The sequence below is a fragment of the Saimiri boliviensis genome, chromosome 1 (assembly GCF_048565385.1).
Source record: "Saimiri boliviensis isolate mSaiBol1 chromosome 1, mSaiBol1.pri, whole genome shotgun sequence".
Lineage (NCBI taxonomy): Eukaryota > Metazoa > Chordata > Mammalia > Primates > Cebidae > Saimiri > Saimiri boliviensis.
In genome coordinates this window covers 212,950,815-212,964,986 of record NC_133449.1, presented here as the reverse complement: position 1 = coordinate 212,964,986, position 14,172 = coordinate 212,950,815, and the positions used below count along the sequence as shown (strand labels likewise).

Genomic DNA, 14,172 nt, shown 5'->3' with positions numbered 1-14,172 from the left:
ATAAAATCATAGAACTCATATAAACTTATATAAATACAAACTCACTTAATACCTCTAACTCAAGGAAGCAGGTATTCATTTCCAAAAGATGATAAAACCTAAGCACAAAGAAGTTAAATAATTTGCTCAAGATCACCCAACCATTAAGTGGCAGATCTAATATTTGATCTAAATTTGGCTCCCAAGTCTGCTCTTAACTGTTGGGCTATGCCATGCTCTCTCACTGCTATGTGGAAGGTTCACAGCAGACTATCCTCTGGAAGAGCTTTCAGGCACAGAACAAATAGCATCATATAGGCTGCTTCCCTGGGGCCCTTGGAGCTCTCTGAGTTCAGGGAAATTATATTTTATTATAATTGTATATATAAAACAGCAATTATAAATGCTGTGCTGTGAGATCTCCTTTGTTTTGAGGAAGGTTTCAGTGTTCCATCTCCTGGCTGGAAAAACTCCAGAGACTATAATTTCATCAAGAATGTGGCCACTATGCAGCCATCACACAAGTTATCACCCACACTGGATCCTGGGACCAGACCCAGGATCTGCCTGGAAGGACCATATACTCCCTAGGAAAGAGCCAGGGACTCCGGCTAAGTCTCCTCAACTGCACCCAAGTGTCTGGGAACCGATTTCCCTTAGTCTTAACCAAGGTGGTGGAATCAAAGTTGTTTCTACTCCATTCTAAGAAGGCTACCACTTTTTTCCAAGTACTTATTACCATTTCCTCAAGAAGTTCATTTAAGAAACACAGGAAGAAGGTACATTGTCACCCATTTTAGGGGAAGAAAATGAAGTGGAGGCAGAGAGAGGTAAGCGATTTCCTCAAGAGCACCCTCTACACTAGCAACTGGCAAAGCCATAACTTCATTACAAGGCTGTGCCCCCGAGGAGTAGATGTCCCTACTGGTCCTACATTATCCTGCTTCAGAAACATAGCAAAAAGTTTGTCTGAGGGTCTGCTCTAAGCTTCGAGACACTCCCACTCTCTTCCAGGGGTACCCCTGCCAGTGATTCCTGTTGTACTTTTACCGGAATGTTTTCACCTCTAAGGGGTGTTTGCAGTTAACCCCTTCGCTCAACCTCAAAGAAATAAATGGTACTGAATGAAGTTGTACCTTTGAACTATCCACAAGCCTTCCACTTTCCCCAAGGAAGAAATAAACACCCAGATGTTGAGGCTAAGTCCAGGTGCCCAGCCCCCCATCCTGGGGTTTGCTGGCTTTCTGGAGAGGAGACAATCCAAAGAAAGAAATAACTTTAGGTCAATAGTACTGCACCAGCCACTTGGAAGTTCTGAGAGAGAATTAGGGAGGGGAGAGAGAGAGGGGGGGAGAGAGAGAGAGAGAGAGAGAGAGAGAGAGAGAGAGAGAGTTATCTGACCCAAGTCAGGTAACAGTCCAAGAGACAGAGACATCCAGAGAGAAAAGAGAAGCATTTCATGTGACATATACCAAGACCTATTAGATGCTTAGCTTTTTCCATCCTTACTTGTAAGCCCTAATTTTGTAGCAGTAAACCCTAATATTGACCTTGGCTTTGCTCATTTTGGTGCAAGTCTCTTCTATGTAGAGAAAATGAAGAGGACAGTTTGAATGTCTTCTTGATGTCTGTGACAACACTGGTAAGAATAAAGATGTTTTCTCCCATGGGCATGGACACTTTGAGGATCCACATGCCCTCAAAGTTTCTTCGGAGCTAGGAGAGGGTCTCTTGCCTCTGGGTCTTTCTTTGGCTTCTCCCTTTACAAGTTCTTGCTCTTGGCCTCTGTGGCTCTTGGCCTCTTTCACCATAATGTGGCTTCAAGGGAAAGAGAAATAATCTGGGAGTCAGGTGCTGTCTCCTCTCTCTTCCCTATGGCCTTACAGCAGAAGGAACTCTGGAAAAGACTGCCAGCTGGCTCAAAGCCCTGGAGACTGTGCTGGATTCAGGGGCCAGACCTTAGAAGTATTTCTCTTGTCTGGAGTCTGGCCAATCTCTTTGGAGAGAACTGGTGAGGGTGATTGTAGCCATCATTGGAAGTTGTGGGCATTGTTCATATCTATTTCTTTACATATATTTCTTCACATGACTAACATCAAGCATGTTGCTAAAAGTAAAAAATCCCTAGAGGAATCGAGGGGAGGGGTGGGCTCAAAGTGTGTACTCTTTTGTCTCAAGCATTCTTTCTAAAGCTTCAACAATTCAGTAACACTTGAGAGGATAATTTCATAATGTAACAAGTTTAATGTAAATACGGTTCTATAAACCAAAGGGAATATAAAAATAGAACTTTGGTTTCTGTTTTAAAAGCAACAAAATATTGTGTTATAATGTTGTGCATTAACGTTTCCCGAGGGCTGAAATGTGGATGAACTGTATGGTATGATTTTCTCAAACAAGATAAAAGCATTGTAAAGTATTTTATTTCACCCAAATGCACCTTTACTCACTTGTTCTCATTTGTGGGATCATATCGGGGAAATGGATCATGGTCATTATCATTAAAATCATAGCTAGCCTCTGGATCCTAAAGAGACAACAAAAATAACACCGTGACATTATAAAAACAAAACAAAAAAAAGCATCACTTCCCAGGCCTCTTACCCTATGCCTTCTTATCCTGGCTGATAGCTCAGAAGCCTGCATTTCAGCGTTTCTGGCCAAGTCACTGAATATTTACTATACCCACAAACCAGGCAGAGATGATTAACACAGCCAGGTGAGCCAGCATTCAATTCTCAGTGAATGCTACCAAGCCTATGGTTCATAGGCAACTCATAGGATATTGGAGCTGGAAGGAATTAGAGTTTACTTAGTTCAGTCACCCTCAGTTTTCAGATGAGAAAATTGAGGCCCAGAGAAGTTAAATGACTTCCCTAAGGCCATAAAGCTCCTTAGTGACACTTGGACACTCATCTCTCTTATGAATATAGGTGCAAAGACATGGCCGAGAGTTGGACTCAGGTCCATGGTAATCTCCTTCAGCCTCCCAGGCACACTAAATAAACATGTAATTTAATTCAAGAGAGGGTGCTTGAAATTCAAGACAAGCTTCCAGGTTCCACTCTCTTTTCCAGCCCATCTCCCACATACCATTACTGTTACTTTTCAATACTTTCCATATCTTTTAATCATTCCTTATTTCTACTCTGTGCCAGTATTTTTCCTTTTCTGTTCCTTTGCTCTTTAGCTTGGAGTTATAGCTGGGGAATGTTGTATAGGTGGAAAGGATGAGAGAAAAACAAGGTATAATCTTAAAGATGAAACACCAGCCCCCTGATCTAAAGACCTAAGATATATGATGGTGTCCATATTGTATCATAGACTTCAGAAACAATGAAGCAAATTGTTTTTATTTATTTATTTTCCCATTTCTAGAAATGTTTTCCTTTCTCAGCTTGGCATATCTGCCTTGGGTGGTATTCACTTAGGATTTTCATGGAAGGAACCACATTCATATGATTTTAGAATGTCAGGGATACAGGCCCATGAAAGAGGTAAGGAGGGAAAGTGTGAAAACGATCTCAGGCAACAGGCTTGATTTGATTACTTTAACGTCCCAAACCCTGAGCAAGTCTAAATCATTGGATTTTAGTAACTTAATTGGTGTAAGTACTGCCCCTCCTTCTCCCAGCACATATACTTTTGTACAATTTTTGACCCCACTAAATTATTTCAGTGCCCACTGGTATAAAAGAAGTTCATTTAAGCTAGTGGGAAGTTGGGGAAGGGACAAAACCTTGTCCCATAATCCCAGGGACTGACACCAGAGCAGCATCCCCTTGAAAAGAAGGGAAGCCCCAACTGTGCGTCTGCACAGACAGCTCCCCAAGTCACAGTCATGAGAAGGCATACACTTACATAGTTGGCATAAATGTCTGTGTGGTTCCACTCCAAGCCATCATCCAGTACAGTGATAACAACTCCTTTGCCTGTAATGCCTTTTTGCCAAACAGGTATCACGTGAAGGTCCAGCTTGGGCAGGGCTGCTGTCATCCTGGTATCTTGCTGGTAAAGAAAAGACAAGAACCATTGGTAAAATCATAATTTGCTTGCTACAAAATGGGCACTTAAGTTCCAACCTGGAGACCCATCTTTCTTTTTCCTTGGGTCACTCTACTCTTTAGAAGAAGCCAATTCGGTGAAATGAGAAGCAAAGTTGAGAGTAGGGCCAAATGAACCCCCAGCATGCTGCTCTTCTCCCCATTGTCCCAGTGGACATCACTTGAAAGGATGAATCACCTGTGCTTCTTCTCTTTGAACGACATGGCTTTGAAGAATTTGATCCCTAAATTTCTTTCATTTATCATAACATGCTCAACCCTTTCATCTATGGAAACTTTATTTGATAGTCTATGTTTTCATCTCCCCCAAAATCCGGATCCTCCATTGCCACATTGAGCTCTCATTATATTGCCTGGTGCATAGTCATTCATGAATGTTTTAGAATTTTTCTTCTAAAAGAAAAAGTAGAACCTGGAATGCTCAGGAGACTGTGATTGCCTCAGGAATTGCAATGTAATTGCCTATTTTTAAGTATGAGTGATTTAGGGGGTAAGTATCTGTGAGAGGAGATTCAGTTTTCCTTTTCAAATACATTTTCTGATAGTGTGTGGGACTGTACAGGAGAATAGTTGGGTGGCAAGGGAACACAGATATAAGCATATTTCTAAGCATGTGGGAGAGAGATAGTAAAGGAATCCCAGGTACCTGGTGAAAGGGTCAATAAGAAATCTATAAATAACAACAATAAAAGGAATCAGGAAAAGAACTGCCCTCTTGCTGTTGTGCCCTCCTCCCCATAAAGAGGTTGGGGGGGATGGGGTGACAAGTATTTACCAGGCTAGTATGAAGCCGAATCATAGGAGGCTGGAACTACACACAGATTGTTGGCTAAAGTCAGAGAAGAAGTCCTCTATGTCAGTTGTGGGAGCAATTACAGAGTGTAGTTGTTAAGAGTGTGGACTCTGGAGTTATGAATTATGGTCCCATCACTAGCAGTCATGGATTTTAGCAAATTATTCTACTTTCCAATATCTCTGTTTTTCTATCTATTAAATTGGCATAATTACTATTTTTACGACACAGATAATCATGAGAACAAAATGAATTAATTCATATCAAACACTTAGAATAGTGTTCGCCACACAAGAAATGCACAAGTTAACTGATAAGTCTCTTCTGCTGCAATGAGCAAGTACTTAAGATAGTGGCAAGATGCCAGGCATGGTGGCTCAGGCCTGTAATCCCAGCACTTTGGGAGGCTGAGGTGGGTGAATCACCTGAGATCAGGAGTTCAAGACCAGCCTGACCAACATGGTGAAACCCCGTCTCTACTAAAAATACAAAAATTAGCCAGGTGTGGTGATGGGCTCCTGTAATCCCAGCAACTCTGGAGGTTGAGGCAGGAGAATTGCTTGAACCCAGGAGGCGAAGGTTGCAGTGAGCTGAGATGGCACCACTGCACTCCAGCCCAAAGAAAGAAAAGAAAATATCGTGTCAAGAGAAACTGATCCCCTTTTCCATTCATTATGCAACAAGAGTATCTAAGCCTTAGTTTATGTTTGTCAAGAAAAATAATCTTTTATAAAATTCTCAACAATAAATCCTTCTATTAGCATATAGTGCTACCATACAGATGTAACATTAAACAGAAGAAAGGACACCCTGCAGGTAGACAGAAACACTTAACAATTTCTCCACTTAAGGATTTGGTAACTATCTTAAAGGTACAATGGTTTGCACATCTAGACATTTGCAATAAACTTTTTTTGTGTTCCCTCTTTTAGCCTCGTTTGGAGATTCTCATCTGTATCATGTAAGAATTGTCATTCAGGGTTGTATATGCCACATTGTTCACTATACTCTGTCAGTGCTTTAAAGGGTTCTCAAGAATAACTTTAACCAAATGAGATTTTTGCCATGAGTACTGTTTTCTGGAACCCCTAACCTGCAAGACATGATTTTTCTGCATTTACCTCAAAAACACTTAAGAAGACAAAAAAGACAACCTCTCTCTTCACAGAAGCTAAAGATCTCTGTTTCAAACATCTTTACTCAGCAAAACAGAAGAGGCAACTCAAGAAGGTCCCATCAGCCCTAATCCTCAGATAATATAGCTCCCTATGAAATTCTCCACCATAAAAAAAAAAATCCATGTTGCAAATGTAACAATATAAAGAAGCCAGGTCGCACGGCCCACCCACACAGTCCTTCTGTAGGTACTTACCAGGTACCATTGCTGATTCCACATGGGATCATTGAAGAGATTTACTGCTGAGTCTCTTAGAGCTGAACGTTTACTTCTTTCTTTTTCATACTGTTGTTCAGCCCATATCACCTACAAGGATTTTTATAGCAAGAAAATCAAAAGTCAAATATCCACCTCTATCTTTCCTCTAACTATCCTGCAGTATTCCTTCCATCAGACTTCAGGCAGCTCTGCAGTATTTTCATTTGACTACAGATCAAAACTGGCACCTCAGTGAGAAGAAGGGATTGCCCACTGGGGAGATGAACATTTCCTCTATTACATTAAAGTGCACCTTTAGCGGGAGGAGAAGCAGTCAGTGAAATGATAATTCCCTCAAATTATTTACATTGTGGTTACAGTGGAAGCAAAAGTTCAGTCTGCTTTCATCAGCAAATGGACCGTAATACTCATTTTTATATTGAGGTTTCGGGGCTCCATGGATGAAAATTTGTCTGCTTTGGTGGAGTGAGTCAACAAGCCAAGAGACGGCTGCTATAATGCTCTTAGAAATTAATTTTTCTTTCTTTACATACGAAAGGTAGAAACTGCAAATATTTTATAAAATAAGAATGGTGTTATATCTTTGCAAAATTGAAACTCTGCCTCCCCTGTGCTTCAACCTCTGCTTAAAAGTACTTAATATGAGAAACAGATCCTGGGTGATGAATGAGTACTACTGACCACGCACACTTACCATTAATTCAGTCTCATGTATTATGCAAAGAGATCTGACAACACGAAAATTACCTGCCCCCTATTTACAGCATAATCCTATTATACTTGAAGCCTTGTGAGAGTGAGGGGCTCCTTTGTAGTTATAGTCATTATGAGATAATTCTATGCTCTTATTTTTCTTGGTAGCATGACTATTTCCTATCCAAAGCACATCTTTTCTGCTGTATACATGATGACAATTCAGTGTGTGGTGGAATATCAGTAATGTGAGAGTACTCATGAATCAGTTCCAAAAATAAAAACTGCAAAATAATTTGCAACTGAAGGATAAAACCATCCACTAAGACTGCCCTGGATTTTCAATTAAAAAAATATACTGCAAACCTATTAAAAATAATGGGAAGAACTTGAAAGCTAGAAATTAGTCACTATGATTTATTTTTAAAGTACTTGTATGTTCAAGCTTCATTGTTTTGGCTTAAAATACCTCAATTCTTGGAATGCTGCCCAACATCTGAGTTGATCTCTGGAAGCTGAGTGCTAGGGAACAAATACTAATCTTTGAGGTAGAGAGTCACTTACACTTGGAGATTTTATTAATAGACTTGTAAAGATATACTATAGCTGCATTTCACAGGGCTAATTTGAAGGAATATTATCCTCCATCAAAAAAAGGGCAATAAAATGAAAACCAAGAGCAATTTTTTAGAAATGGGATATAAGAGGAGACACTCAGCCATCTGATCAGACAAACATCCACTTGTAAAAGACAGTGTTATGATTAACATCATTAACTCAGAATCACATATTAATTTCTAGAAGAGCAGGCTGAATGGCATAGAGGAAAATTGATAATGTCTTTCTATTATGCATAATAGCATGTACTTAATTGTAAATAATACTTTTGATCTAGAAAGAGCATTAAAGATCATCTACTTCAACCTTCCAATACAAGTTTCTATGGTTCCAGAATGGTTCCTAAAATCAAATTATTCTTGGGCTAATTTTTTACAGTTATACCTGTGCTGAAGACTAAATTCTTAGCCTTTTTTCATAATGTCTTGAGGTTCCTCCCTAAAATCAGCTATCAAGAGGATAGCTGATTCTACTCGAAAGAGTAGAATGGGTCATCTGTTCATTTTCATGTGATATTTTGAGTAAAAATAACAGGTACGCTTTACTCTGTCAGTTTTCTCCTACGAAAATGAGAAGAGAGATCAGTTTAACTTCCATGTGCATTAATGGGCATGCGGTTTGGACATGCATTTAGGCAAAGAATGAAATCTTCTCTCTCCTGCTTAGCCCAGGGATTAAGCCTAGCCAGAGTGCTGGAAGCTGTTCTGCTTTTCAGAGCCCACACATGATGAGCCCTCTGCCTTGAAGTGAGTCAGGGAAGACCTCAGTGGACAAGAAGCTTCTGTAATAAGGTCAAGGGCCTCTCATTTGGTCTTCCACATCAAGCAATAACTTGACAAAAAGAGCCAGCCATAGGTGTAGGTGAGCTATAGGGTCACTGTCCGTGGTCCTAATACAGAATTAGGATTTGCTTGTTTCTTTTACATTTGAACACTGACCCAGGCTATTCCCTACTCCTATAATTTGTCTTTTTCTTCTTGTTTTTAAAATTCTATCAGTTTCAGAATAAATAAAACAGCAAATTATTTTACAAGTTTCATTAATTCCATCTACTTTCAACAGTTCTATCACCTTTCTGACACGAGATATATATATATATATATATATATATATATATATATATATATATATGTGTGTGTATATATATATATATATATACACACACACACATATATATATATATATATATATATACTGGATGTTTTTAATCGTTTTTAATCCTCTCACCAAGAAGATCTCTTGTCATAATTCTCCAGGGTGTCCTAGGCAACAAAAAATCATGTACACAGATATCAGGCCAATCAGGATAAATTTCTTCCAGTATGGCATATGCTTGAGGAAAGGCAACACTGTGTATGAAAATTACAGTAATCCAGACAAAGTCAACATTTTCTGATGTGTTTGCTGACCTTGAAAATAGACTTCAAAATCAATAGGTACATTAGTATGTATTCAAATTGCCTCTAACTTATTTACTTATATTTATTACGTACATTTTCTTCTGTTACCTAATCATTGAACCGGGATACAAACAAGGATAAAAAGAGATCAAGTGGTTTGGGTCCAACCATAGAATGCTTCTGGAAGACTTAGATTTACAGTTCTCTCATAAACAACTAGCTGCTTACATAGCAATACCAAATAGAAATAATAGACTGTTTTTCAGTTACACTGAAATGTTATTGAAAGTAAGGCTTATGTATTCCTTTGGTGTCCCCACACTGGTGTTAAAGTGTTTGGTATGTAATAGATACCTAATAAAAGGTTGTTGATTGTATTCTCAAACATTTTTATTAGTGTTGCCCCTTCATTTTAAATATTCATTTTTATGCTCTTAGACTGAATTTGAGAGTGTACATATAAAATTAACTTTAGATACATATATATAACTGTATATAAGATATAATTAAAGTACATACTTTCGTGTATAAATTAACCTTAGCTCAACCAATCCAATGCAATTTTGTTATTATTATATGCGATTATAATTTTATAGAAAGAAATTAGAAACATTAGAGATAATCTTGGTCACAATAAAAAGAATCACATTTCCAAAATGCTTCCGTTCTTGTTAGAAATTAATAAGGAAAGCAGATGAGTTAGAGTATTGGTTTGAAGACAAATATACAACACTTACACGATCATCATCAGATAATCTCTTAGTGATGTGAAGGGCACTCCTTCGAGACCTTCTGGGATGGTTTTTATGTTTGAATAAGTAGTGATTTTCAAGTGAACCAATCTACAAAAGGAAAGAATTAAAATAAACATCCACTTTCCCAAACAAGTATATATGGATCAGCTTAAAACTCAGCTAACTTAAAGATAGGCAACTTTTATTAAGCCCATTCCTTGTAGCTGAAGTTAACTTTTTAAAAACTTTTATTTTAAGTTCAGGGCTACAAGTACACGTTTGTCACACAGGTAAACTTTTGTCATGGGTGTTTTTGTACCGATTATTTCATCACCCAAGTATTAAGCCTAGTACCCATTAGTTATTTTTTCTGATCCCTTCCCTTCTCCCACCCTCCACCCTTCAAAAGGCTCCAGTATGTGTTGTTCTCTTCTAGGTATTTATGTGTTCTCATCATTTAGCTCACTTATGAGTGAGAACATGCAATATTGGCTTTCCGAAGTTCTGTGTTAGTTTGCCAAGAATGATGGCCTCCAGCTTCACCCACTTTCTTCATGAAGAAGGCCCTGACAGAGGTCTTGAGATGACTCTCAGAATATTATGGCTTGGACTCACAGTATATTCACTAGCTCACAGTGGGAGGCTAGTGATGCTTCTATTTTACACACATTGGAGGAAATACATGTTTTTTTGTATGTGACAATATCATATTTAAAATGTTCATTTAATCAAATATATTTGGTCAAAGAACAATTGTAGTAAGCAGGCAAACACCTGGGATACTATTTATGGTCAGAGCCACTTTCCACTAAAATAAATTATTGTTTTTATAAAATGTAGCCATTTAATTCATGGTGACAATTGTTATTAGCTACTATTACTGATCATTTGATTTTCCACTAATTCAAGGCTTCAGAGAAGAACATGCTACATTTAGGCAGGTGTTCCACTTTAGAGTGTGTATACGTCTCTGGGTAACTATTGAAATATTTGATGCATTTAGAACTATATTCATTATTCTTTTGAGCTAGTCTCCCTTTACTCAGTACTAAATTTGAAGCTACCAAATCCTCTAGAAAACCCTGCATTTTTAATATACAACGGTATATTACAGAAGAACCATGTTCTTTAAATTGGTGGTTCTTATCACCTAGAGAATTTTAAAATAGAGATGCTTAGGCCCTGCTCCAAGCCTGAACCTCAGTGAATTTTCCTACAAGCTGTCAATGGAATTGGGGTGAGAAATCAGTAGCCATAGAAAAAGATCACCAACGCTTAGCCCTGTTTTTTTTTTTTTTTTCTTTCTGTCAACTTGTTTTTCTTCTTGAGCTTTATCCTGAGGCAGTAAGGTGCCCAATATAGTAATGCTAAATTAGTGTTAGTAATATTAAACAAAAAGAGAAATAAGCAGAACCAGGAAAGCGACATCAGTCTTCTACAGAGAATTACTATTCTAACAAAATAATTTTTGTTATATTTGTTTTAAAAATCTTTGTTAGTAATGCTTTTTTAACTAGAAATGGCTAGAAGAAAGATAGTATTATAAATCATATGTAAATATAGATGGTTTTTCCCCACTATTTTTTAATGCTTTTGTGAGTATGCTATCCCTTACCCAAAGATCCTCCCAAGAATGTTGATGTATTGTTTTTTACTATTAAGATTTATGTTTATTTATTTTGAAAAGCAATTCTCACATTGAGTGGCCCAGGTTTGGATACATGCCTAGAGCTAACAGGTGGGAAAGAGAAGAGGGATTTAGTTTTTGCTTCCTTCCCCAGTCTCCTCCTACACAGTTACTATTGCTATTTAACCTTTCAGTAGCTGCTCAAGGAATACACAATTAAACCCTCAGTTTCTACCCCCATAGGACATACATGATTTTCATGATGTCTACAGTACTCACCAGCACAATTTCATCTGCTACTCACCCTCTCTTTGAGTCTCAAAAATTCCCAACAATTGCGAGCAATTATAAGACTTACTACTAAGCTGTATTATGTCTCATTGTTTTCTCACAAGCTGTTTTCTATACCTGGACTGTCTTCTCCAATCTCATTATGTTCTCCTGACAACCTCTGACTCCTCTTTCCCGGGCAAATATTTTCTCCTTTGGGCAGTTTCGCTCACCCCTCCCAAATTCCCTTCCGCTTTCATTCCTTCAACCAACGAATATCCAGACTCCAAGTACAACTTCTATTATTACACAAATTACAATCAGTTGCAATCACTTATCTCTAAGTTAGTCTCCTCTAGAGTCTTGATTACTTGAGAGCGTTTCTTTCCCTCCTCTTATTCCTCAGCCCCTAACATGGTGCTTGACACAAGCGCATGGGCTGGCCGAAAGCTAAAGACTCATCTGCTCCTGGGACACCAGGAGGCCAACCTGCATTGATTTTCCTGCCGAGCATTTCAAAGACAATTTGGTTTATAAAGTTGAGAATAAAGCCTCGAGCAAGAGAAGGCGAATTCCCCAGCGGGTTAGATCCAGAGAATCGCCAACGCCCCCGCCGATTACTCATCCGTGACTTCAGCGGCGTCAGAGCCACCACCTCCAGAAAAAAGAAGAAAAAAAACGCGCCAAAATGTTTTACAACTCCCTCCTCCCCCCTTCAATGCAGACCAACTTCCCAAGCAGTGAGCAAGGGCTTGATTCACAGCTAAAAAAGGAAAGTTCCAGCTTAGAAGTCACACTCCCTAGGGTCCCCTCGGAATCGCTGGGCTATAAGCAGTCTCCCACTTACGTCTTCATGTCCACCCACCTCCAACCAGCTATCTATTGACCAAGCCTCCACTTGGACAGGCAATAATAAGCTGAAATTCCCGAGAAAACGATTACGTACTTGGCTGAAGAACAAGAAAAAACAGATCCCTTCCCCACAGGCAGTTCGGCATCTCGACCCTGCAGTGGGACTGGCCGGGCAAAGTTATAAAGCTTGGACTTTACAAGTTCCCAGTGAAAATCCGGAGCTCCCCAGAGAGGCGTGGAGACAGATGATCCCGTATCTTTCACCCATCATTTCTCCCCGCAGCGTCCCAGGCTGCTCCGCGGCCTCCCAACCCCCTGGTCGCGAATCCCCGCAGCTGGCACTCTTCCAATGCCCTGGGCGTGCCCTTAAAGGCTGCCAGGGCGGACAGCCCCAAGCCTGCTTAGCCCCTTGCCTCAGGACTTGGATCTGATGCTGCCATATTGAAAAGAAGAAATCAGCCGGCTCCCGACGCAGACCGCCTGAGTCCCGGGGGATGGAGCGCACTGCTTTTCCCGGGGGCGCTCGGTTGGTGAGAGCTTGAGTGCATCTCAAGTTCCCATAACAAGCTTGGAGGGATTTTTCTTCCAAACCGCGCGGGAACGGATTTCAATTCTAGAGCGGCCAACAGTAAGCACAAGCCCTACCCAGCTGCAGCGGTTTCCTTCTGCTTGGCTGCGCCCAGCCCAAACAGTAAATAATGCAAGCTTTCTCTCTCTCCTAGCGCGCCAGGGGCGAGAGCGGGAGCAGCTCCTTGCTCTTTGCTACACTGGGCTCCGGAAAGTGCAACCTGGGGCTCCCAGTTGGAAGACCAGCTCCAGTCTCGCTCATCCCCTGCGGCCCCAGAAAGTTTCTTGAAAGTGGAAACTCTTACCTGACCCAAAAGGTCATAGCCCAGCTCCTCGGCGATGGCCGAGGCTGCTTCCGGACCCCCGGGAATCTCCGCCGCCCATTCATTGACAAATTGTCTTTTCGCTTTTGCACTGTTCAATGCACACCAAGCGCAAAAGAGGGCGAAAGCAGTGCACTGCAGAGTCCAGGCTCTTCGCTCCATGGCTCACACACTCGCTTGAAGACGAGTGGGAAGGGAAGAGAAAAAAGAAGCAAGATAGGAGAAAAGCCAGACAGACTCCCCCTTCCCACCCTCGGGCTCTGGACCGCTCCTGGCTCCTGGTTGCTCTGTGAAGAGCTAGGAGGCGCGCGAGGAGAGGCTGGGTGGCGGCGAGCGCTCACTGAAGCGCTTCGGTCTCCAGGCTGAGTGGAGCCCCAGCCCTTCCCAGCCAGGATGGAAATGAGTGTTTACACGTCAAATCGACGAAAGCCATCTCTTGACGTCAGATCTACCTGGACTAAGATCTGAATGGTATTCCCAGCGGGGTGGAAAAGCGGCTAAAATAAGCAGCCAGGGATTAGGAAAAGGAAGGAACTATTTGCTGGGATCACTTAAGTCTGCTACCTATCTGCCCATAAATTCTGTACCGTGAGAAACATCTTCACTTTTCAAAGAGAAGTGCCCCCATTTGAATGTAACTACCAAGAATCAAAGGCTGGGAGTGCTTTTTCTCTGTATTTGCTTTATTATCTCATGGGGGTGGGGTAATGGGGAGGTGATAGGATTCTCATAATGACCCTTTGAGTATCAGCACCTGCTATGGAGAACAAGGCTCTTAGGTCTTTCAAATCAGAGAGAGGCTAGGAGGGTAAGCAGAAGAGGAGAAGCTACTACTGCCCAAATTCTGTTCTAAATT

The 14,172-nt window shown here is 40.5% G+C and overlaps 1 protein-coding gene across 1 annotated transcript in view; it reads right to left on the bottom strand.

Annotated features, from left to right (window-relative positions):
* PCSK1 (proprotein convertase subtilisin/kexin type 1) overlaps positions 1–13,690 on the bottom strand; it is a 42,279-nt gene extending 28,589 nt beyond the window's left edge. Inside the window, exons 1-5 of the mRNA XM_003920737.4 lie at positions 13,299–13,690; positions 9,681–9,785; positions 6,209–6,319; positions 3,841–3,987; positions 2,430–2,506 (exon numbers count right to left, since the gene is read on the bottom strand). Of these exons, the coding sequence (XP_003920786.1) occupies positions 2,430–2,506; positions 3,841–3,987; positions 6,209–6,319; positions 9,681–9,785; positions 13,299–13,478 (620 nt within the window). The 5' untranslated portion in view covers positions 13,479–13,690. The remainder of the gene's footprint in view (positions 1–2,429; positions 2,507–3,840; positions 3,988–6,208; positions 6,320–9,680; positions 9,786–13,298) is intronic.
* Between the last annotated feature and the right edge of the window lie 482 nt (positions 13,691–14,172).